Source organism: Desmodus rotundus, chromosome 1, assembly GCF_022682495.2.
Source record: "Desmodus rotundus isolate HL8 chromosome 1, HLdesRot8A.1, whole genome shotgun sequence".
Classification (NCBI taxonomy): Eukaryota; Metazoa; Chordata; class Mammalia; order Chiroptera; family Phyllostomidae; genus Desmodus; species Desmodus rotundus.
The window spans coordinates 3,786,272-3,808,082 of NC_071387.1; the positions used below are offsets into that span (position 1 = coordinate 3,786,272).

A 21,811-nucleotide genomic window follows, 5' to 3' on the forward strand; every position below is an offset into this window, starting at 1 on the left:
TGGGCTTGGGGGAGTGTGAGTTAGATGAGGTGGGGGACTGGCTGGTTGGTTCCCTTCACTGTGGCTAAGAACTGGCCGGCCCAGGGAGGTGCCGCATCTCCCTGGGTCTGTAAGGCCCCCAAAGGCCAGTGCATCCAGAACACAAAAGAAAATAAGAGCTAATGTGGTTAACTGGGAGGAACACTGGCAAATGATAAACACAGAATCAGGGAAACACCCACCAGGCACCTCGTGTGGGCTAGGCTCTGTACAAGCCCTGTGCGTGCTCGCCCGCATGGGAACCCTGGTGTTACTTCCCTGTCCAGGGCCGAGCTCAGCTCCACCACTGCACTGCTGCCTCAGCACCCGCTCGGTGTGGCTGGGCAGCCCGCAGACCTTCACAGACCCCAGCCCCTTCCCACAACAGGTGCCCAAGGCAGCAGCCTGTCACAGCTGACACCAGCTCCCGAGAGGGTTTCTCCGGCAGCCTGGTCACCAGCGGTCTCCCAGCCCACCCCCCACCCCTGCACATTCCCTGTCTGTGCTCCCCAGATAATGTCTGTGGGTTGGACTGGCCCATCCAGCCTCAGCGCGGGAACCCCAAAGCACTCCACCCTCAGGCCCTGATAAAAGGCATAGGCCCCAGGTACTGCCTCTCTGCCCGCCCTCGGCCTTGACCTCCCCTGTGGCCCCTCCAGGACTGTGAGTAGTAAACGTCTCTGTTTCGAGATCTCTCTGGTCTGGGTCTGTTGCTGAACCTTGCTTACTTTCCCGCACCCTGTGCTCTACTTAACAACTGTTAATTTAACAAAGTCACGCCATCCCCCTACTTGGGAATCAGGACACAGAGTGATCACGTTACTGCCCAGGTCACTCAGCAGAGGCAAGGCCTGTCCCCACCTCTGGCCCCAGCGCCTGGCTCCTAACCTGGCCAGGCTCACTGTGAATGGGTGGGCGGTCCTTCCATTTTGAGCTCCTGTGTCAGTTGCTCTCGGTCGGTCAGGCGGCGGTTTCTTCACGCTGACCCAGCTGTCCCTTCATCAGCTCCCCTCCGACCTGGCCCACAGAGCTCGGGGGGTCCCAGTGCCCTTGCACACACTCCCCCGATAGGCCCAAGTTGCCCGTGACCCCTCCCGAGATAGGTGAACACCTCTGAAGCCACACAGTCAGGGACTTCGCCTGACGTCGGCACGCTGCTCTGCTCCCCCTGCATCGTGCATGTGTCGGCGCCATCAAACACCCACGGAGTGCTCCCAGCGCGGCAGGCGCTGAGCTGCAACGAGTCTCGAGGCCTGGGGGACATCTGCGGTTTGAGCCCGTGGGTGTTTGCCTTCTCCGTGCCAGGCACTGGGGCGAGGCTGGAACCCAACAGACCGGTCTCTGCCTTCTTGGCTCAGGGCAGGAGGCTCTCTGCCTAGCTCGTGAGTCCAAAAACTAGTCATCCGATGGCATTTGCCCACCTCGGCCGGCAGGCCGAAGAGGGCAGGAGGCACTTGCTGCAGAAGACGGTGGGGAGCAACGGAAGGTCCTGGCAGGGAGGCTGGCGCACACGCGCAGGGCAGTGGTAGGGTGTGGGGGATGGGCTACCCTCGGCGGCTAAGGCGGTGACCCGACAGGGTCTGTGCCGGGTGGTGAAGGCGGGAGCGGCGGACACCGGCTGGGTGCGGAGGTGGGTGCCCCGTTCTCAGATGCCCGCACGCGAGGCGGCAAAGCGGGTTCCACCTTCCCACCCGGGCCACGGGCCACAGGAGAGCCACGTGCCGACCGGTACCCCCACCCGAGCCCTGAAATCCCGGGACACCATTCCCGACGGCCCAGGCATGGGAGACGTGGATGCAGGGGAGCTTCCCAGCCACAGTTCACTGCTGGGGAGGCCGCGAGACTCTCGCAGCCGGCTGCGACGCTAAACAGCTTTTGTCCTTCGCAGCCAAAATGCAGCGCGCGGAGCCACGGACGCTCAGGCCCCGCCCGGAAGCCGCGGCCAGCCCTGACTCACGCATGCGCGGCGCCGCCAGTCGCCTCGAACTACAACTCCCGCCGTGCCCCGCGCGCACCCGCCGCGCAACGGAGCTCCGGGGGCGCGTCTGCGACCTCAGGAAGGGGCTCGGGCCGGCTGGTTCCAGGAGGCAACGGCAGCCAGGAACCCGATGCGGGCGAGCGGGGCCGGAGATGGCTTCGGCTGGAGGCGGCGACTGCGGGGGCGCCGCGCCCGAGGCGGACCGGCCTCACCAGCGGCCCTTCTTGATCGGGGTGAGCGGCGGGACCGCCAGCGGCAAGGTAAGGGGCTGCGCGGCCCGGCGGGGCCTGCCGCGTCCTCTCGGCCCCCGGGACGGCCCGCGGCTCCGTCCGGTCTCTGTACAGAGACGAGACACCAATCCTCGGCTGCCGACGTGCCTACTCCCGGGCGGGGGCGGGGCGGGGGCGGAGGGCCAGCGGCCCGGGTGGACCCGGCCTGGGCCGGGGCGCCGGCAGCGGATGGGGCGCTTGCCCTCGGGGCCCCGGCTCCCGGCTCCGTGCTGAGTACGTCGGTACGCCAAGGCCCTCTCGCCAGGCCCGGCCCTCCCGCCGCTGGCCCGCGGGCTGCTGGGCCAGTGTCTTCAGGAGCCAGCTCCGCGCACAAGCAGCACTCAGGAAAGGCGCGAACCTGGCAGGCGGTGCGGTTTCAGGCAGGGACCCTATTTCTGTGTCCCAGTCAACTGTGTGTGAGAAGATCATGGAGCTGCTGGGGCAGAACGAAGTAGACCACCGGCAGCGCAAGCTGGTCATCCTGAGCCAAGACAGGTTCTACAAGGTGCTGACAGCCGAGCAGAAGGCCAAGGCCTTGAAGGGGCAGTACAACTTCGACCACCCAGGTAGATCAGGGACTCTGGGGTGGGCAGGGAGGGGAGGAGGGCAGACCGTGGGGACCGGACCGGGGTTGCACAGAGACCCCAGGGGTCCTATGAAATCACCCAGATACCCCGCGGTGGAGCCAGAGGCACTGTGTGAACCCCTTGGTGGGAGCCAGTCCCGAAGTCTTCCCAGCAGAGGGGCTTTTGGGACCACCACTCTGCCCTGCAAAGGTGGAGAAACCCATTCAGCTGCCCACTGTCTTTCCACACACCACTGTCCACTGTGGCCCTTCCTTTCCCCACCTGCCCGGGGCAAAACTCCTGAGGGCCTGCAGTGGGCAGCAGCCAGTGATTGAGAACGGAGGCCAGGGCCAGGGGAACAGTGGAGATGGGGTGGGGGCTGGATGCGGCCTGGCTGGCCCTGCCCGTAATTCCCCTCTGTGGCGTGGCTGACCCCCATCCTCATTCTCTTCCTGGGGACCCAAGGGAAGTAGGCCCAACCAGCGACAGTCTGTGGTTATTTCCCAGAAACAGAGAAGCAGGCGCCTGACCAACCCCCCACCTCTCAGCGTTAGCTGATCAGGAAACCCCTCTATTCAGACTTCTGGGTGGGGTGGCAGCCTGGGCGGTGGCACTGCCAGAGGTTGGCAAGGACAGGGCCGCCCTATGGTTTGCAGGACTGCAGGGGGCTCCGTCAGTGTCACCTGGAGGGGCAGGTCGCAGTCTGCATGCTCCTCAGGGTCCTTGGTGCCGCCAGCACTGAGCTGTGGCTGGCGGACCCTGAGGCAGAGGCAGTCCCCTCCTGTCCCAATACAGGACACCTGGATTGTCTTGCCTTTTGTCTCGTCACTGCAGATGCTTTTGATAACGATCTGATGCACCGGACTCTGAAAAACATCGTGGAAGGCAAAACTGTCGAGGTCCCAACCTATGACTTTGTGACCCACTCGAGGTAAGCCGCTGGTTCCTGGGAGCCCGTTGGGGCCTCCCCTCTGGCCTTACACAGGCCACCCGCAGCAGGCCCTGGCCCATGGTTTCTGTGGACACCGCTCTTCCACCGTGAAGTTTCTCCGGGGAGTCAGTGCTGGGAGGCCATCTCCAGCGGGGCCCACGTGCTGCTCTTGCTTGCAGGCTGCCCGAGACCACGGTGGTCTACCCCGCGGACGTGGTGCTGTTTGAGGGCATCCTGGTCTTCTACAGCCAGGAGATCCGGGACATGTTCCACCTGCGCCTCTTCGTGGACACCGACTCCGACGTCAGGCTGTCGAGAAGAGGTAAGGCGGGCCTGGCCTCCCTGCGCCCAGCCTCCCTGGGCGTCCGGAGGTTTGAAGGTGGCCTCCCGGCTCCTGTCCCCACAGTTCTCCGAGACGTGAACCGAGGGAGGGACCTGGAGCAGATTCTGACCCAGTACACCACCTTCGTCAAGCCCGCCTTCGAGGAGTTCTGCTTGCCGGTACCTGCCTTTGGCTATTGTGGGAGTGCGTTGTCTCCCACGGCGCCAGGTTCCGTGCAGCCGAGTCGTGGGCGCACGTGGTCTGACTTACAGGTGGAGACTTGAGCTTGTGCCCGAGTACACAGGGAGTAGTCCTCAGCTCCCCGGGCCCCTCTGCCCTCGCCACTGCTCTGCTTAGACAAGCCGTGTGCCCCCGTGGCCACCCTGGCTCCCTCCTCCCTGTGACAGGCCTCTCCCCAGGTCCCCGGGCAAGACATAAGACCCCCGAAGACCCTCTGCTCCTGGCCCCTGCTGGCTTTCTGTGCCCCGCGGTGCCTCTTGTCACTGATGGCACAATTTTGCTTACCCCCTCCTCCCTCCCACCCTTCCCAAGGGTGAGGGGGTCATCCCTTCACTGCCCACAAGTCTGTCTGGCCCGTAGGCTGGGGTCCCCAGCTGCTGCCGACTGGTGGGGAGGGGTCCCCGGTTGTGCAGCTGTCTGCCCTTTCCTCCACCTGACATCCATGGCCAGACAGGGCTGTGGCTCTACTCACATGCAGTGTCTGAGAGGGACAGCTAGCGACATTTAAAGGTTAACATACCACTAGCGCATGGGAATCGGCCTCAGGACCGGCTCTAGGCGCACAGGCCAGGCCAGTTCTCTCTGCTGCTGCTTAAAGGGAGCCTTTGTCATTTTACATTCATGTTCCCTGAAGTCTCTGAAAAATAACCAGGAAACTTAACTTGTGTGCTGTGGACCCCAGATCTGACTGGTGACCCTGTGTGGGGGCAACACTCCTCGGCAGAGCCCCGAGAATCGGCCTTCAACTTGCCTGTCCCCCACCCTTCACGGGTAGCACACCGACTGGGACCAAGCTGACTGTGTCCCTCCCTGCAGTGACGACCTCTCTGGGCTCTTTGCTGCCCTCCGTCCTCCCTGCCTCCCAACAGTGAGCCCACTCAAAGGAGCTGAGGGTTCCCGCTGCCTGCAGACACAGCAGCCCCAGGACTCAGTCCCTGCCTGCCTCTATGGCTTATCTCGTGACATGCGTCCTGGGCCCAAGTTCACATTCCATCAGCACCAAGCAGTTTCTAGGTCTGTCCCATGGGCCACACCGTTTCCTCCCTCCCCCTCTCCTTTGCCTGACTCAGGTATGTCCCCCTAGGGTGCTGGCCGGGTCCTTCCCCACAGCCCCATCCCCCCCCACACAGGCTGGGGCAGCAAGCCGAGCTCAGCGCATGAGCAGCTTCCGCGTGGCTATCCTGCGGGCAGCACGCCTGTGTGGTCCTGCTCGCCCCCCGGGGCTCTCCTTGCAGAAGGTCCCTAACTGCAGAGGAAGCCTGTTGTACGTGTGGAGGAGGCTGCGCTTCCCTGGGCCCAGTGAACCAAACTGTTGGCACAGACAGTGGTCCCTGCGGCCACCTACCTGCCTCACTTCTGGGGTGCCCGCCCTCACAACCGAGTCCCTGTCCCCTCCTGCCTGTGACACAGGTGTCCAGGGACCCAGGGCTTGCTCCCTGGCCACCACATTGAGTGAGCCCCGAGCAACTTGACATCTCCTTGGGGTGGGAGGGCGCACAGATCCTTACCGTGCCCCATTTGTGTTGCAGACGAAGAAGTATGCCGATGTGATCATTCCTCGCGGGGTCGACAACATGGGTAAGAACAGGCCCCACAGGCTGCCCGGCCCGTCCACTCCCAGGGCCCCGGGCGGGTACGGCCCCATCCCAGCTGATCCCCGCTGACCACTGATGATGCTATGTCAGTTATACCCCAGTAAAGCTGGTGGCAAAATACACACAAAGCTGGCAGAGTCACTTAGCAGATCACTGGCGGGCGCAGCGGCGAGGGCTGGCTGCCCTGAAGGCTCCCTGTGTGGTTGTGATGGAGCGCGGACGGCGCGGCTGACACACTCTTGCCTGTCTGCCACAGTCGCCATCAACCTGATCGTGCAGCACATCCAGGACATCCTGAACGGGGACATCTGCAAGTGGCAGCGCGGAGGGGCCAACGGACGGAGCTACAAGAGGACGTTTCCTGAGCCGGGAGACCACCCCGGGGTGCTGACGGCCGGCAAACGGTCGCACCTGGAGTCCAGCAGCAGACCGCACTGAGCAGCGGCGCTTGGCCTCGGGCGGGTCCCCTGGAGGTGCCCGCCTGCCCCCAAACACACCTGCCACTTCCTCTCCCGTCTGGGATGGCCGGTGGTGAGGGTCAGGGTGTCCTCAGTGATGGGGACACCTGGACACACATTCTGACTCAGTTTGGTGGGGAACGATATGTCTGCACTGCTTCCTCTGTGCGGAGGAGGGTTGACGTGTCAGGTTACAGAGTGGCCCCGTGCCACCAGCGGAACACCCGCCGTGTGGCAGGCGGGGGGCGGCAGCTGGCGCCTACTGGCCGTGGTGTTTTGACAGCGATCTCACAGCAAGCGGCCTTTTCTAGTGCAGTCTGGTTCTCACACACACACACACACAGCTGAAAGTTGGAAGCGATAAAACTTCCCCTTTTTTATGTTCTATATCCTCTGTTCTGTTTCATTCTGTTCCGTAATACCATGCTAGTTAACGCGACCTATTAACCCAGTTTCATGGCCCACCAGAGGGTGGTGACCCGCGTGTGCTGACCTAGGGGCCAGAGCCCTCTCCCTTCTCCTGGCCTGTGCTGGGTAGGGAGCTCCGGGGACAAGCGTTTTCTCAACCAGCATCGGAGAGCAGGCAGGGTCTCCACTTGCCCAGCCCCCGAGCCCTCCTGGCCCCTGCAGCCAATGGAGTCCCTGAGCCCAGGTGCTGTCTGGACAGGCCTTCCCTACTGCGGCCCAGGACCAAGTCCAGGGCTCTCCCCCTCCAGCCACGGTGTGTGCTGGCTAAGAGGCCGGCCCCTCTGCCTCCCTCGCCCAGGTGTGCACCTCACTGACCTGTCACCTGTGCCACCCTGCTGTGTCTCCCCTCCCACAGGGCGGCTGTCCAAAAGTGACCCTTTCCCGTCGCCACCAGCCAAGCGGCACGGGCACTTCGGCTCTTCCTGTGGAGCGGTTACTGTTACACAGCACACGGCGCCAGCCGAGCCCTGGGGCTGGTTTCTGATGACCGTGGAGGCTTTGTCGAGCGTCCTGTGCCCTTTTGGAGAGAGAATCAATAAACCACCCACACAAACGCCGCTTTGTCTGTTTTTCATTGCGCCAGGCAAGGCCCATTCAGGAGGAGGAGGTGCCATTTCGTGGGGGTTTTGTTTTGATTCTCACCTGAGTATGCTGATTTTAGGGAGAGGAGGGGAGACAGAGAAACATTGATAGGTTGCCTCCTGGACACACCCCAAGTGGGGTTTGAACCTGCATCCTAGGTATGTGCCCCAACTGGGGATCGAACCTGCGACCTTTTGGTGCATGGACAGCGCTCCAACCATGGAGCCACCTGGCCAGGGCTCCTGGCGGCTTCCGACAGTCACTCCAGGGGCTCATTTGACACGGGACTATGCCAGGGCAATCCCAGGCCTCACTGGGGACGGGCTCTGGCTCACAGGGGCAGTGGGTGTTCGGGAGGGAGGACCAGTCGCGTCGCCAAACCTGCGTCTGTCAGGAGTCGGGCCTGTCTCCCCCTAACTCCCCCCTCACTGCCCGCTCCCCACCTTTCCTCCTCCATCGCCGAGCCCCATGCCAGGCCACTCAGACTCCACGTGTCCTGGTTCGGGGTCCTAGGAACTAGTGGACACGGTGTGTGCTTGGTCACATGGGCAAAAGCAAACTTGGCTAAAAATGCGGCACTCCGTGCCCGTGGGCAGCACACAGTCCCCGAAGGGAAGGCGGCGCTCCCCAGGCCAGGCCGCTCCCCAGGCCAGGCCGTCCTAGTGTTTCCGGACCAAGATGTCCCAGCTCTCTTTCCAGCGAAGGGCCTGGAGTTCACTGGGCGAGAGTGACGTGTCCCCGTAGGTTAGCGGGCGCAGCATGGTAAACACACGGCAGGCAGCCGAGAACCACGCCACCACCAGGGCACCAAAGAGGCTCCTCTGGAGCTCGGACCTACGGGCACCGGAGTAGAGAAGGGTGGGAGGGAGGCCGGCCCTTCCTCACCACGACCTCCTCTACCCGCATGCCATCTCTGCCTCCACAGCCTGGTGGCCACTGACCCCCACCTCGTCATCAGCCCCGTCACATCCTGCTGCACTGAGCCAAACCTTCCTCACGCATCTGCTTCTTGGGCCTCTGCAGCTTCTGCTCCACATACCCTCAGATACCAGTGCCATCACGCCACCCCCACCCCGGAGGCTCAAGTCCCCGTCCGCCGCTCTGGCTGCAGGGGTGGTGCACGTTTGCACAGCCCTCTGGCTCATCTCCTCTGTGCCCCGTGCCGTCCGGCCAACAGCCAACAGCTGGTGGGGAACACACCTGTGTCTCCCTGGTCCTGGCCTTCGCCCCTGGCCTTCACCAGTCCCCGCATCCTTCTCGTTTCCCACCCACACCAGCTGTTCCACCGCCCAGATAGCCACGGCCTCGTCCTCCAAACCTGTGGTGCCTTGTCTGCACCTTTTGTGACCTTAACCCCTTCCCCATCATGCTGAAATTGTCATTTAGGGGTTCCCTGGACCCTGCCCCCGCCCAGGGGTGCGGCAGCCAAGGCCCGTACCTGCACAGGTGTTCCCCGACGCGCTGCAAGACCACGGGGAGCAGCAGGATCTGGAAGGCGAGTGCAGGCAGGTAGTGGTAGAGGAAGAGCGTCTTCTCCGTCAGGAAGAACGGAAGGTAATTCACCGCCCAGCCACCGGCACACAGGGCCCCGGCCAGCACCCAGCGCAGCCAGGCGTCTGTGGGGACATGGACTTAAGCCCATGCTGCTGACCAGGGCCAGGCCTGGCAAGGCTCCACCAGTCCAGAAGGACACGCTGGCTCACTCGCCCTAGAGTCACACGCACAGGCTCTCAGGTCTCAAGCACCACCCCTGCCCTGGCACCCCACTTCCTGCCATGTCTAGAGGAAGAACAGACTGTCATAAGAACCCTGCAGCTTCCTGCTGGGTCCTCACTGTCCCTCCCCGAGAAATACAGCCCCTTGGGGACCAGGCCCAGAGTCTGCATGCTGGCCCCCGGTCCCTGCCGGCCACCGCACATCAGGAATATCTAGTCGGCCTGACCCCACTGGGAGCTGGGGAGGGCTGCGCGCCGGTGGGGAGGACTGACCAGCTCCCGGAGCCTAGCGGAGTGACGGAGCCTTCGGGCCCTGCCTGACCTGGGGGTTTACTCCTTTTCTGTTTCAAGATGGTTTTAAGCAGTTTGTTACTAGCAAAGCCACACGGGGCAGCTCTGTCCTCGGCACCGACACTGCACCCATCCTGGGCTCCCAGAGCAAACCCCGCCCATTACCTGCAGCTCCCTGGGGAAGCCTCTAAGGCCACGTGGGAGCTGAGCTGCAACGTTTTGTTTCTGGAGACAAAAACAATTTAAGTCCCCTGGATGCAGAGACAGATGCCGCCTGAAGGCAGCGCTGCCCGGTGAGAGGTGAGCTGAGCTGTGGTCAGAACCGGGCAGAGGAGGCGGAAGCACCAGCCGGGGCAGCTGCACTCACCCTCGGGCAGGTCATGGATGTTTCTCCGGCGTCTGAGCAGGTACCAGCAGGAGAGCAGGGCATACAGCGCGGTGGCGAGGCCGGCGGAAGCCCAAATCACGACATTTCCCAGGAGGTGGATCTGAGCCTGCAGGCCACAGGGAGAGGCTGTCAGCGCTGCCTGTGTGGAGGGGGCCCCCCAGCCCCATGCTAAGACAGATGGGCCATTCTAGAAAGTGCAGATTTGTCTACCCCAGGCGGAGCCGGGACTCTGTTTGACGGCACCGAGGGCTAACATGGATCGGCAGGCAGCGGGAGCTGCGGTGGCATCTGAGGCTGCACTCTGGGGCAGGGGAGAGGACAGCGCACGCCACTAGCTCGAGTCACCCCTTGAGTGTGACCGAGCATTCTGGCCGGCCGCCTTTTCTACGGGGGGCAGCGACCACAGCAGCCTAACCGGAGCTTGTGGGCTCAGACACCGGGCGCTGTGCAGAGTGGAGCGGGGATACTTTAAAAACCCCGTTTGCCAGAAAAAGACAACAGTGCGCTCCCAGAAAAGGCACAAAGCCTTGTTTCCTTCAACACACAGACAGGACCTTACTCCCCAGCGTCTGGTGGGGCCCCACGAGAGAACAACCAGCCGGGGGCCTGTGCAAGGACGCCCGGGAGAAAGCCCGGACGGGGGAGGGCAGGAAGCAGAGGGGCCTCTGGGGCTTACACTGGTCCTGGGGTGCAGCCAGTAGGCGATGCTGGTGTCCAGGGTGACCCAGTCCAGCGGCGTGGAGCTGTACTTGTGCTCCGAGTCGTCGCTTCTCACCGTCAGCATCCTCCACTGCAACCGAGCCGAGCCCCCCCAGTCACTCAGGGACTTGCCAGGGCCCTCACGTGGGAGGCCCTCCCTCAAGTTCACTGGGGACGGGCAGCAGAGACAGCGTGCTGGCCTGGCAGGCACGTTCTCAGGAGACCTGACTTCTAACCTGCTGGTGACCCTGCGAGATGGCCTGCCCCAGGGGCTTGTCACCTCGTTTGCAGACAAAAGTGACTGGTCTTGGGGCTGGGGTGCAGTTAGATTAGGGCCCACAAGTTTCTGGCTCTGATGGCTCTAGGGCTCCATCATATTGACCGGGGCCCATTTGGGGGCCTTGGAATGTACCCTGGCAATGGTCCTGCAGAGCCACAGTCCTGGGACAGGCAGTGCTGTGCATGTCACTTAGAGTGAAGGGCACGCTCCTTCAGTGCCAAGTCAGGTCCCAGTTTAAAGACTGACCTCGGGCAGGTAACCCACTCCCAAGGGGCAGAGTCACACCTCCCTCCACCTGCACGTCACCTGCAGCTCTGAGAACCGGGCCAAGAAGCTCAGGTTTCTGCTGACGTCCGTCTGAGCGGGAGAGTGCAGCTCCAGCTCCCTCTCCTTCTGCTCCTGGCCTGACAGAACATGCCAGAACCCAGACAGCATAAGCGGGGCAAGGGCCAGGAGCTCAGCACAGCTGCTGGCTCCCCTGCTTCAGCACCTGCTTCCTTCCCCCCACTCGAAACTACTGCACATTAGGGTCTCTGGGCCCGTGGGAAGCTCAACTCGCCCTGCCTGCCTCGGACAGCGCATGCAATGCCTGTGGTCGGTCAGAGCAGGGAGGTGAACTCTGCTCACAGGCAAACGAGCACTCAGTGCCAGCGTCCCCTGCGGTCCCCGCCCCCGGCCACGCACACGGGCGGGCAGACTCACTGCGGCCGTAGCGGTGCTCCTCCACAGTCCACACGGTGCTCTCGTGGAAGCCCCGGGTCAGCTTCTCCCCAACCACCTCCAGCTGCCGAAAGCCCCAGTCAGGGAGGTGTGCCCCACTCAGCTGGAAGACAGGGGACAGCAGGGCGTGAGGGGACAGCGCAGGCCCTGCCCGGCCGAGTGGGCAGGGGCCCCCCGCCGGCTCACTAGGTCAGCAGCTAGCGTTGGGGCCTCATGTCAGGGCTCAGCTCTGAGAAGTCAGAAAGGCCACTCTGCCTTCAGTGGGAACGTGGCACTGATTTTAAGCAGACGTCCCAGCCAGGTGTTCGTGCACAGGCTTTGTGAGCCCAGAGCTTGGACAGGCCGAGCTGAGCAGCAGCGCCCCTGACCTTCAGGACGGCGGAAGTGTTCACGTGCACGAAGCGAACCTCCGACAGGATGGTCTTCCAGGTCTCCGTGTCCGAGTCTCTGTTCTCGATGTCCTGCAACGGCAGGTCTGCCGATTACCTCGCTTCGCAGGTGTCCTCACAGGTAAAAGTGAAGCCCCGTCAGCGAGCCCTGGGAGTGACGTGGCTGGTATCGGGGGGCCAGCAGGCCGATCTTCTGGGGGACACGGCACCTGCCTGCAGAGGCAGCTTGGGCTTTGTGGCGGAGACCACGAGGCCGCTGCCCTCCCCGCACTCCTGGGACGCCGGCTCACCCACAGGGCTAGAAGCTCGGGCCCCGGGGCGAAGGTGGCGCAATGGAGGTTCGAGACTGTCCCTGAAAGGCTCCGTTAGGGGACTCCTGGTGTCGGGTAACAAAAAACTAACATCCAAAGAGCACTTGGTGTTGTCACAGACTTGCAACAACCCCACGAGGTCACATAGCTGTTGGCAAGGACAGAGAACCCCAGGGGCTGTGCCATGGTCAGCTGTCCTCCCCGATCCACATGGGGCTCAGGGGCCACCAGCAGGGATGGAGGAGGAGGAGGAGGAGGAGGAAGGGATCAGCGAAGAGCCCTCAGTAGCCAGACAGCAGCTCGGGGAGGGGTGCCGATGACAAAGGGTGGCGCAAACACCTCCCCTTGAGGTGGGAACATTGGAGGAGAGCATGGCGAAGCAGAATGCATGCACACATGTAGCAGGGGACATCTGTGGCACGGGGACGTCTGTGGCACGGGGTTGATGGAGGCTCCCTGGTTGATGGAGGGTGGCTGGAGTCCCCGCCCCGTGTTCAGTGGCCTGGTTTGGGGCTGACCAAGTGACCATGTGGGAGCATCTCCTTTTGGCAGAGCCACGTGGGCCACACAGAGCCTGGCACCGAGCCTGCACCGTGGGTAAACTATTCATCGGACCCAGGAACCCACCCGGAACCCACGGTCTCTGCTCCCTGTGAAGACCCCCACGGTCTGTTATGACTGCATGTCAGTCTCCCGACTTTATACCTGAATCAGATTCATCCCGAGCGGCGGTGATCAGCGCTCTTTAGAAAGCGTGGATCGCTATCACGCCCCCTGCCCCCTCCCCCGCCACACCGGGACTCACCAGCCTCCAGAGGTTCTGGGCGGGCATGGAGATGTTGTAGTCGACGTAGCAGGACACTTCCTGCGCGTGGGGGCTCAGCGGGGCCGCCACGTCGTGCCTGCAACACCAGACAACACCCGCGGAGGGGTTCCCGACTCGCTGTTTCTCGAGGGGAAAAGGCTGCTTTTCAGAAACAAAGGCAGCTCAGCCTTAAGGGACAACCAACCGGGTCCTGTAGCTGCTACGACCCAAGGAGGCACCACCTAGGGCCCGGCGATAAATAAAACTGAAAAGGCAGAAACGCCGCAGTAACCACATTTCCCGGGGAAAGGGGCAAGGCGACCAGAGGTGCTGGGTGGCGGTGCAGAGGGGGGCGGCCTGGGCACCTCAAAATACAGGGCTGCTCAGAGGCTGAGAGCCAGCGTGTCCCAGTCCTGCTGGACTCACTGCCACTTCGGCGACAGAGCGGATGGAGGGCCCACTGCATCGGGCGGCCCTCCCTCCCTGCACCCTCAAAGCTCCCGGCTCCCGGCCCCTCACTAAGGCCATCTCCTTCCTCCCCGCCCCTCAACTGCTGTCCCCAGGGTCCCTCCCAACATGGAGTGCAGGTTCTCGCTGCTGCTGCAGCCTCAGGGAGGGGAGACCCACGGCAGTGAGCAGGGACCCTGTGGAAAGGGGACGGAGCGGGCAGGACGGCAGGCACGGCGCTCACGTGTTCAGCAGGCGGGCGGTCATGCCGTGCACCAGCTGCACCACGTCCCCGTGCCGCACGGGCCTCGGCGGGTTGCTCACCTCCAGCTGGTGCCTGGGAAGATAGGCTGACTGAGGGCGCTCCGGGCACTCACAGTGGGGACAACTGGGGTTGCGCAGCCACCCAGTCAACTCGTCCCTTCTGCCAGGTGAACTCACATAAAACAGAACACGTCTTATTGAACCTGCTTCTCAAACCCACGGTCCCTTTCCACGCTTCCACACGGGGCTCTGCCTGCCATGGTCACACTTCGGCTGCTCTGTTACCTCCGAGCGAAGGCCACGGTGCCCGCCCAGAAAGCCTCCCTGACAGACAGACTTCTGTTCCGTGTGGACCCAGTGCGAGCACACCCAGCGCCTGACTGGTCCCAACTCGGGGCTGGGTGCCGAGTGTGCGGCTGCACAGCCAGGCGCAGCCACTGCCCCCAGGTCACCACACTAGGTGGAAAACCCTTGAGCGAGTGAGCAAACTGCCTGTGACCACGGACGTGGGGAAGCCAGCAGGACAGTGCCCGGGAGGGTGTGGAGCCCTGGAGGGAGGTCAAGGCAGCCTCCCGGAGGACCTGACCCCCAAGATTTAGGTGAGGAGGAGCCAGTTGGGTGGGATTAGTCCAAGCTGCGGGACACACAGCCATGCAAAGCCTGCAGCTGGAGGCTGCCTTGCTCTGGGAAGGCAGGGGCCAGAGAGTGCGTGAGACGGGCGGGCGGGAAGGAGCTGGAGCCAGGGGCCCCAGAGGGTGGGGTCTGGATTTCATTTTGGGGGCGATGGAAGCTCGGCAAGGGGTTTGACCAGGGGAGCGACTTAATGTAAGCTCTGTTTGCAAGGGCCCCTCAGGGGGCTGCTGAAGCTGGGGCGGGGGTGGTGGGAGTGGACACAGACCCCTTACGGGGAGCGGGGAGACAGGAGCTAGAGACCTGGAAGGGCCAAGATCTCTTTCGGAGGCAGAACCCTTAGGACTGGCTGGCTGACTGGAGGGTAGGGGAGAGGGTGCCTCCGTCTGTGAGTCTGAGCAGGAAAATGGCTTTCGCGGGGGTGGGGAGAAGCTCTTGTTCTGCACGGAGGGGTTGGAACAGGTCTGCAAAACTCCAGGGGACACTGAGCAGGAACCTTGCTGCAGGACGGTCTCACTTGTGACTGACCCCCCCCCCCCACCGCCCCACCTGCACAGGGCTGGACTCCAAGCTTCAGGGAGGGAGGCACGGAGGAGGGAGAGGAGAGGGGGCCAGGGACTGCCCGCAATGGCCTCCTCTGGCCAGGCCAGCAGGGGAGCTCTGCCAGCCACTCTTGCATTGAAAATGGCTGGTGTGGCTCAGTGGATTGAATGCCGGCCTGAGAACCAAAGGGTCACCGGTTCAATTTCCAGTCAGGGCACAGGCCTGGTTGCAGGCCAGGTGGGGGTGTGCGAGAGGCAACCACACATTGATGTTTCTCTCTCTTTCTACTTCCCTCCTCCTCTCTCTAAAATAAATAAATAAAATCTCCGCACCTGCCTGGGTCCTTGACGATCCACCAGTTGTTGATGTCCTTGAAGGGGTAACAGGTCACCTGCTGCTGGTGGGAGCTGCCCCGGCCATTGTCATACCTGCGGGATGGAACCGCAGCTCACGGGGGCCGGCGAAGGGCCCAGCAGCCGCTTTCCCGGCCCCTGAAAGACCTCCCAGCAAGGGGCTTGGGGGCGCAGAAGGACCAAACGACGAGAAGCTTAAATCAAGGGCGGCTAGAACATGCGCCCTAGGCAGCACGGACGCCGGGCGGAAAGCGGCCAGTGTGGGCGTCTCACGCATACCCGGGGCCCCTGCTCAGCAGGACTCCAGCCGGTTCACACGCGAAAATGCCAGGACTCTTTGATAATCGGATCTCAGAGCTCAATTTCCTTTTGTCTCATGAGCCTTTTCAGGTGTAAAGCGAAGGCTGGTAACGGCCAAAATGTGAAAAAACAAACTTTATAACCTTCCACTGAAAACGGCGGCTCTCCTTACATTATGGGGTAGGTGCTCTGGTGCGAATGGAGCCAGCAGGGCACCGGTCTGCTGAAGGCGTTCTTCAGAGTGACCTGGGAACCGTAGGCCACCTCCAGGGGCTGGCCCTGTGTGATCCGAGCCAGCCCTCCCTAGGACACGAGCAAACGGGGGCAGGTGAGAGACAGACCAGTACACCGGCCCTGATGGCCGCTCCTCTGTCGGGGAGTGTGTCTGGGGCGTGGGTGATCACAGTCCCACGGGGCTCAACCCTACCCTGTGACACCAAACAAAGCAATCGCAGCTGCCCTGACTGGCAGCCACCCCGGGGGAGCGCCACCACACCCCTCGCCCAGTTCCGTCCGCACCGGTGAGACAGGATGACCCTGTCTGTTTAAGGCACGGGAAACCAGACTTGAGGGAAAGCTGCCCCAAACGCAGAACTGGCCTCAACAGAGCCAGCCTTTCAGAGCAGGGCTGTGCGCCTCCTGGCTGCAGACCCTAACCACCGCACCTGGGACACTTCACTATTTCTGCAAAGGTTGCCTGAGTGGCCCCCCGCGCTGTGCCTGTCCCCGGAAGCACCTGCCCTGCCGGAGCCCGCAGGGCCCCTCCAGGGTGGCCTCAGGCCCTCCCTTATTTCTGCACCACCGGCTCGCCCAGGATCGGTGGGCCAAACGGAAGCGGACGCCTCATTTCTTGATCTGGTTTTCCCTCTAATCTTCCCAATGGGGCCGAGGCGCCCCCTCTCACCTCCAGGCTGGCCTGGAACGCACTGGACATGATCTGGTCATGGGGCCCAGAGCGGCAGAGCAGAGTCAAGTGGACGTAGAAGAAGAGCACGTAGGTGACGACTGGGACGAGGAGCAGAGCCACCGCACGGGCCAGCACGTGGCAGAGCACACAGACCTGCCGAGGCAGAGGCGTCCCTGCCGGCACATGGGGAGGTGCGCCCGCCTCGCACAGCGCAGCCCCGGCCTCTTACCCCTCCTGAAGCCGTGCCCCCCAACGCTCCTGTCCCACCTGCTGCGACCCCGCACAGCCAGCCCGGTGCGGCGCACGCGCCACCAGCACTCACGTTCGACAGAGCCTGGTCTCCTATCAGGTGCCAGGTGTGCACAGCGGCGACTCCCAGCACCAGCAAGTAAGTGAAAACACCCATGTACTTGATGCTGAGCAGAACGGTGGAGAGGAAGTTACAGTGAGACAGAGATGGGGAGGGTGCGGGTGCCCCTCAGGCGCGGGGCCAGACTCACCCAACCGCACAGGCGCAGGCCACGCCCGTCAGCATCAGCCAAAGCCACCAGCTCGGAGAGAAGGGTCTGGGGGCAGAACAGGAAGGCAGAGCTGGGGACAGTTCCTCCAGCCGCGTCCCCGCATTCTCTCGGGTCACCTGGCTGTACGGAGCTTCACAGGGACAAGGAAAATGAACCCTCATCTCCAAGTCATCAGCCCCAGCTGGGTTTTTCTTTTTGGCCAGGACGTTTCTCCAGCTTAAGTGTAAGTTACAGAAAAATGAGGATGTGTTTATGAAGTCACAAGCCAAAGGCCGGTCTAGGTGACCGAAAGACAGCTCGAGAGCAGCTCCCTGGAACGAAAAGGCATCAGCCCTTCCTGGGTCGACAGACCACCCAGCTTCCTCTTCCTCATTAACGAGGAAGGGCAGGTCCTACGTTCCATACCTGTGTTTTTGGGAGTTGAACTTCAGGTAGGACAGCACGGCCAATAGATTAAAAAATATTAACACCGATTCCAAAAGCATGAGCCTCGACTGAGTGATCAGAGCATTCTCTGTGGGGAAGGGGAGGGACATGTGTCAGCGGTAAGGACGCAAGGGCACTGGGATGAAGATGAAAACGCTCACAAAGAAAGCGAACATTCTAAATAGCTCAGAACGGACAGGCGGGATGTTCAGACCCTGGGTGTCTGGAAGGGGCCCCGCTCCACTACCCTGAGGGCAAATCCTTAGGTGTGAGTCACACCTACTAAGACCCGTGTGGCGGGAGAGTCACTGCACTTTTCGGAGTCTTTCTCCTAATCTGCAGAAGAAACTGCAACTCTGCGGGGCTGCTCTGAACGCACTAAAGTTATTCGGCACAGGGTCTCCCTGAGAGCTGTCACTCCACAAACACGAATCTGTTTGTCTCACAGTCCGGCCTTGCCCGTGAGTTAAACCCACTGGTCCATAAACCTGGGCTGAAAGGCCCTTCCGGAACAACACCGCGCTGGAAGGAGCCAGGCTATCAGCCAGTGGCAGAGTGGGTGCGGGTGGAGGTGCGCCCAGCTACCCGGGCGCGCTGTCTGGGCAGCCCGGTTTACAGGGCTGTGCCTCCACAGCGTGAGGTCTGCCCACCCACCCCGACAGCCACAGCCTGGGAGAGGGGTGACTCCCAGAGTCAGATGTGGACGGGCTGCGGAGCTTCCTTCCCTCCTGGGAGTAGGAGCCGCCGAGGGGGGCACACCTGCTAACCCCTGCACTCTCCTGGGCCACACACCACAGCCGGGCAGGGCCCGGGCCTCACCGATGAGCATCAGCAGGGCGGCTCCCACGGCGGCACAGTGCGAAAAGCCGAGCTCCCACACGATCTGGTAGGCCGTGGGGACCGACAGCGCCCCCGCGAGGGCCGGCAGCAGGCGCAGGGACTGCACGGGCACGTTGCTGGTGTACTCTGGGAAGCGAGCACACAGCAGCTGAGCACCCTGCGCACGCACCACCACGTTTTAAAACAGAGTTTCACATTCACAGACTCCAGGTCGGAAGCTGACAAGACTGGGGACACCACTGGGACCTGACTGTTGGAGGGCACCTTCGACAGGAGCTCGCTGTGCACACAGGGATGGTGAGTAAGGGTCTGAAATGAGCTGATGCCTTACATTTGTAAATTACCCACCTACTTCCTACAGTAACGTCCAGGCAGCACACACAATTTCCACGCACAGACGACACCTGAGATGGGATGCGCGTGAAGACTGTGCTGCGCGTGCCAGACACTAGACATAAGATAATTACCGTAATGAACAAACACTGGGACATGCACCAGGTTTTCTGAGGCCTTCACTTGCACCCCTGCAACTGACCACACCCTGGCCCCAGCCCCCAGCCCCCAGCTGGGGGGTCCTGCGCAGGTGCTGCCTCTTCACTCTGACCTGTGGCAGTTAGCAGGGGAGCGAACACGGTCGTTTACCTGCTCCGATTCTGTTCCACACAAAGTTACCGTCGAATCCTCCCAAATAACCTGCAACAGGATTAGTCAGTAACGACCCCATTCGGCAACATTTTGGGGGTGCCAAGTTGCTGCCAATAGGGAAACCATGGCAAATCAGTAACAAGACATGGCTTTCGCCCTCAAGAAATTCCACCTCTACGTTGGAAAGGCTCCTACCTCCCAGGGCCAGCAGCATGTGGCCCAAGGGTGGTCCACTGCCATCGACAAAGAAGACTCGCTTCATGTACAGAGAGATGTACTGCCCATAATACACTTCGTCGAAGCTGAAAGACAAACCCACGTTACATTTCACTACAAATCGTAGCATCGAAAGGTGCCAGGATAAATGTACTCTTCAGTTTCCGAATGACTTCAGGGAGTGGTGGGCAAAGGCCAGGCCTCCCGCCCCAACCATGAAGCGGGCCCCAGACGTTAAGGCCCGAGTAGGCGTCACCCGTCTGTAAGGACAGGCCTCCCTGACGGATTCCGTTGCTCTCTCTCAATTTGATTTAGGGGTGGGCCACCAGCTAGGCCCCGAAAGGCTCAAGGACCCGGCGCTGATCCCCTTGTCTATCAGTAGTACGTAGGAACCAACCGCAACAGAACATTTTCCGGTGATGACGGAGGAACTGCTGTCAGTTATTTTTAGGTGCAATAATGCTACTGTGGCTGTGTGTTGTTTAAGAATCTAGATCTTTGAGAGATCGACAGGGTGCGGTGGGGAAAAGTAGGTTTACAGTTCTGAGTACATGAAACCGAGTTTATTCTTGTATTATTACTCAATTTTTGTATTATTTGCCATACAATCTGTAAACCTATTTTGCCCATCCATGTATATGGAATTATTTATGAATGAAATAGGTCTATGATTTACTTTCAAAAAAATCCGCTGCAGTGAGGGGTGGCTATGAGCTGGTAACTGTTGAAGCTGGGTCCTGAATACATCGGTGAGGGGTCATTACACTATTTTTCCTACTTTTGTACATTTAATGTTTTCTTTTTTAAAATTATTTTATTGATTATGCTATCACAGTTGTCCTGATTTTTCCCCCTTTGCCCCCCTCCACCCAGCACCCCCACTCTCTCAGGCAATCCCCCCACCCTTGTTCATATCCATGGTTCATATGTGTTAAGTTCTTCCTATACAGTACTTTACATCCCCATGGCTATTCCGTAACGACCTATTTGCACTTTTTAATCCTCTCACCTCTCACCCATTCCCTACCCAGTCTCCTCTGATGTTTTCCATAATGAAATGTTAAATGAGCCCTGGCTCATGTGGCTCAGTGGATTGAGCACAGGCCTGTGAACTGAAAGGTTGCTGGTTCATTTCCCAGTCAGGGCACATGCCTGGGTTGAGGCCCAGGTCCCCAATTGGGGGTGTACGAGAGGCAACCAAATCTCTTGCATGGTGATGTTCCTCTCGCTTTCTCCCTCCCTTCCCTTCTCTCTAAAAGTGAGTAAAGAAAATTTAAAATCTTAAAAAAAAAAAGTGGAAAAGAACACATGCATTAATCAGGTAACAAACAGCCCTTTAATGGTGAAAGGAATCATTTCCTACTGTGACAAAGAACACACTCTAAGGTCAGTAAGCACTCACTTCCATACCCTCAATCTTCTGCCCTCCAGTCTCCAGCTTTTAAATGGTCACCTGAGGCTATTGCACTTGCTACAGACCTCGGTGGCCGACTGAGCAAGTGGACTCTGGAGGGGTTTTCCTAGGGACAAACCAGTCTCTCCTCTAACCGCCCCAAACATCAATCACCAACAAGCCCAGAATTTCACTCTCCCATTTATGCTGTGTAAAAAGACACTTCCTGTCACCAACAAATTACAGTTCTTTTTGATTCACCCTGAAAGGCATTGTTTGGCTTACACCACAGCCCTGGGATAGGTGAGTCGCCACAGTCGGCTCAGTAACCCCACCACAGTCAGAGCCACCACGTTCAGGTTGACATCAGCGGTCACCACTACAGGGCGCTGCAAAAATTCCAACATCTCGTAGAAAAGCAAGCCGCGGTGGAGTCCCTGGAAAAGACCATAACAGCTGTCACCAGTAAATGGGTGGCAACTAGAAAGGCTCAGAGGCTGCAGAAAGGATCTCAGATGCACCAGGGAGAACCACGTTGTGAGGTTGGCGAGAGTCAGAAGGCACCGCAGTCAACCAAGGTGGGACTTCAGGAACCTCCAGACTGAATACTCACACAACATCTCATTCCAGCACCTGCTGAGCACCTCCTGGGAGGCAGGCCGCTGGGATGGACGAGATGGCCTCCCGGCCCTCCCTCCCACCTGGGCAGTGCAGCCGGCTCACATCTCGGTGACCTGCACCTTCAGAGCTTCAAGGCCTCCTCGTCCGCCCCACGCACCTCCCTCCCTTTCGTCCTTGGGCAGCACCAGGACCTGGCGCCCCCCTTCCCACCCTGAGGCTTCACTCTCCCTGGAGTGCCACTTCTCTCCAGGGAGTCTGCCCCGATGCCCCCTGCCCTGAAGCTGCATCTGCCCGGCAGGCCCCCGCTCCTTTTCTCGGGCGCTCCCCTTCTCTCCCGCAGGCTGCACTCGTCACGGGCCACTAACTTCCCCATAACTTCCACCGGCCCCCAGGCGCCCCACGTCTTTCCCCCAGCGTGCCTGTCCCCGCTCCGCCCACTGCTCGGACAGCACCAGAGGACCCGGCCCCTGCTGACCCGCAGGCAAAGCACGCGCACACTGCACTGGTTCTCCCGGGTCCTCCCACTGGCCTCTAGTTCCCGGAGCGGCAAACGTACTCGCGTTTCTTCCAGTCTCCGCAGATTTGCTCCCCAAGCCCAGCTATGCCTGAGATCCGTCAGGGGATGTGGACTGCACACCGTTCGGCGCTCAGCACCGCCCACCGCCCTGCTCGACGCTCGA

The 21,811-nt window shown here is 61.1% G+C and overlaps 2 protein-coding genes across 6 annotated transcripts; one reads left to right on the plus strand and one right to left on the minus strand.

Moving 5' to 3' along the window:
• Positions 1–592: 592 nt before the first annotated feature.
• UCK1 (uridine-cytidine kinase 1) lies at positions 593–7,402 on the plus strand. The gene is made up of 8 exons (XM_024562228.3): positions 593–681; positions 1,907–2,256; positions 2,672–2,831; positions 3,666–3,762; positions 3,942–4,084; positions 4,169–4,263; positions 5,854–5,902; positions 6,176–7,402. The coding sequence occupies exons 2-8, from the start codon at positions 1,912–1,914 to the stop codon at positions 6,355–6,357; spliced, it is 1,071 nt and encodes a 356-aa protein (XP_024417996.3). The 5' UTR covers positions 593–681; positions 1,907–1,911; the 3' UTR covers positions 6,358–7,402.
• POMT1 (protein O-mannosyltransferase 1) lies at positions 7,401–21,811 on the minus strand. Of its 5 annotated transcripts, none has more exons than XM_024562227.3 (20): positions 21,688–21,811; positions 20,796–20,947; positions 19,097–19,203; positions 18,899–18,949; positions 18,236–18,382; positions 17,396–17,504; positions 16,970–17,035; positions 16,792–16,885; positions 16,467–16,622; positions 15,735–15,865; positions 15,242–15,337; positions 13,717–13,809; positions 13,026–13,122; positions 11,889–11,981; positions 11,503–11,623; positions 11,107–11,204; positions 10,498–10,611; positions 9,801–9,927; positions 8,866–9,043; positions 7,401–8,261 (listed from the first exon to the last, which is right to left on the minus strand). In XM_024562227.3, the coding sequence occupies exons 2-20, from the start codon at positions 20,915–20,917 to the stop codon at positions 8,087–8,089; spliced, it is 2,175 nt and encodes a 724-aa protein (XP_024417995.2). In that variant the 5' UTR covers positions 20,918–20,947; positions 21,688–21,811; the 3' UTR covers positions 7,401–8,086. The 5 variants fall into 5 exon arrangements, 4 of the variants coding, with proteins under 4 accessions (XP_024417995.2, XP_053775565.1, XP_045052708.2 ...); XM_053919590.1 differs by lacking the exon at positions 21,688–21,811 and adding an exon at positions 21,607–21,625; XM_045196773.3 differs by lacking the exon at positions 21,688–21,811 and adding an exon at positions 21,342–21,549.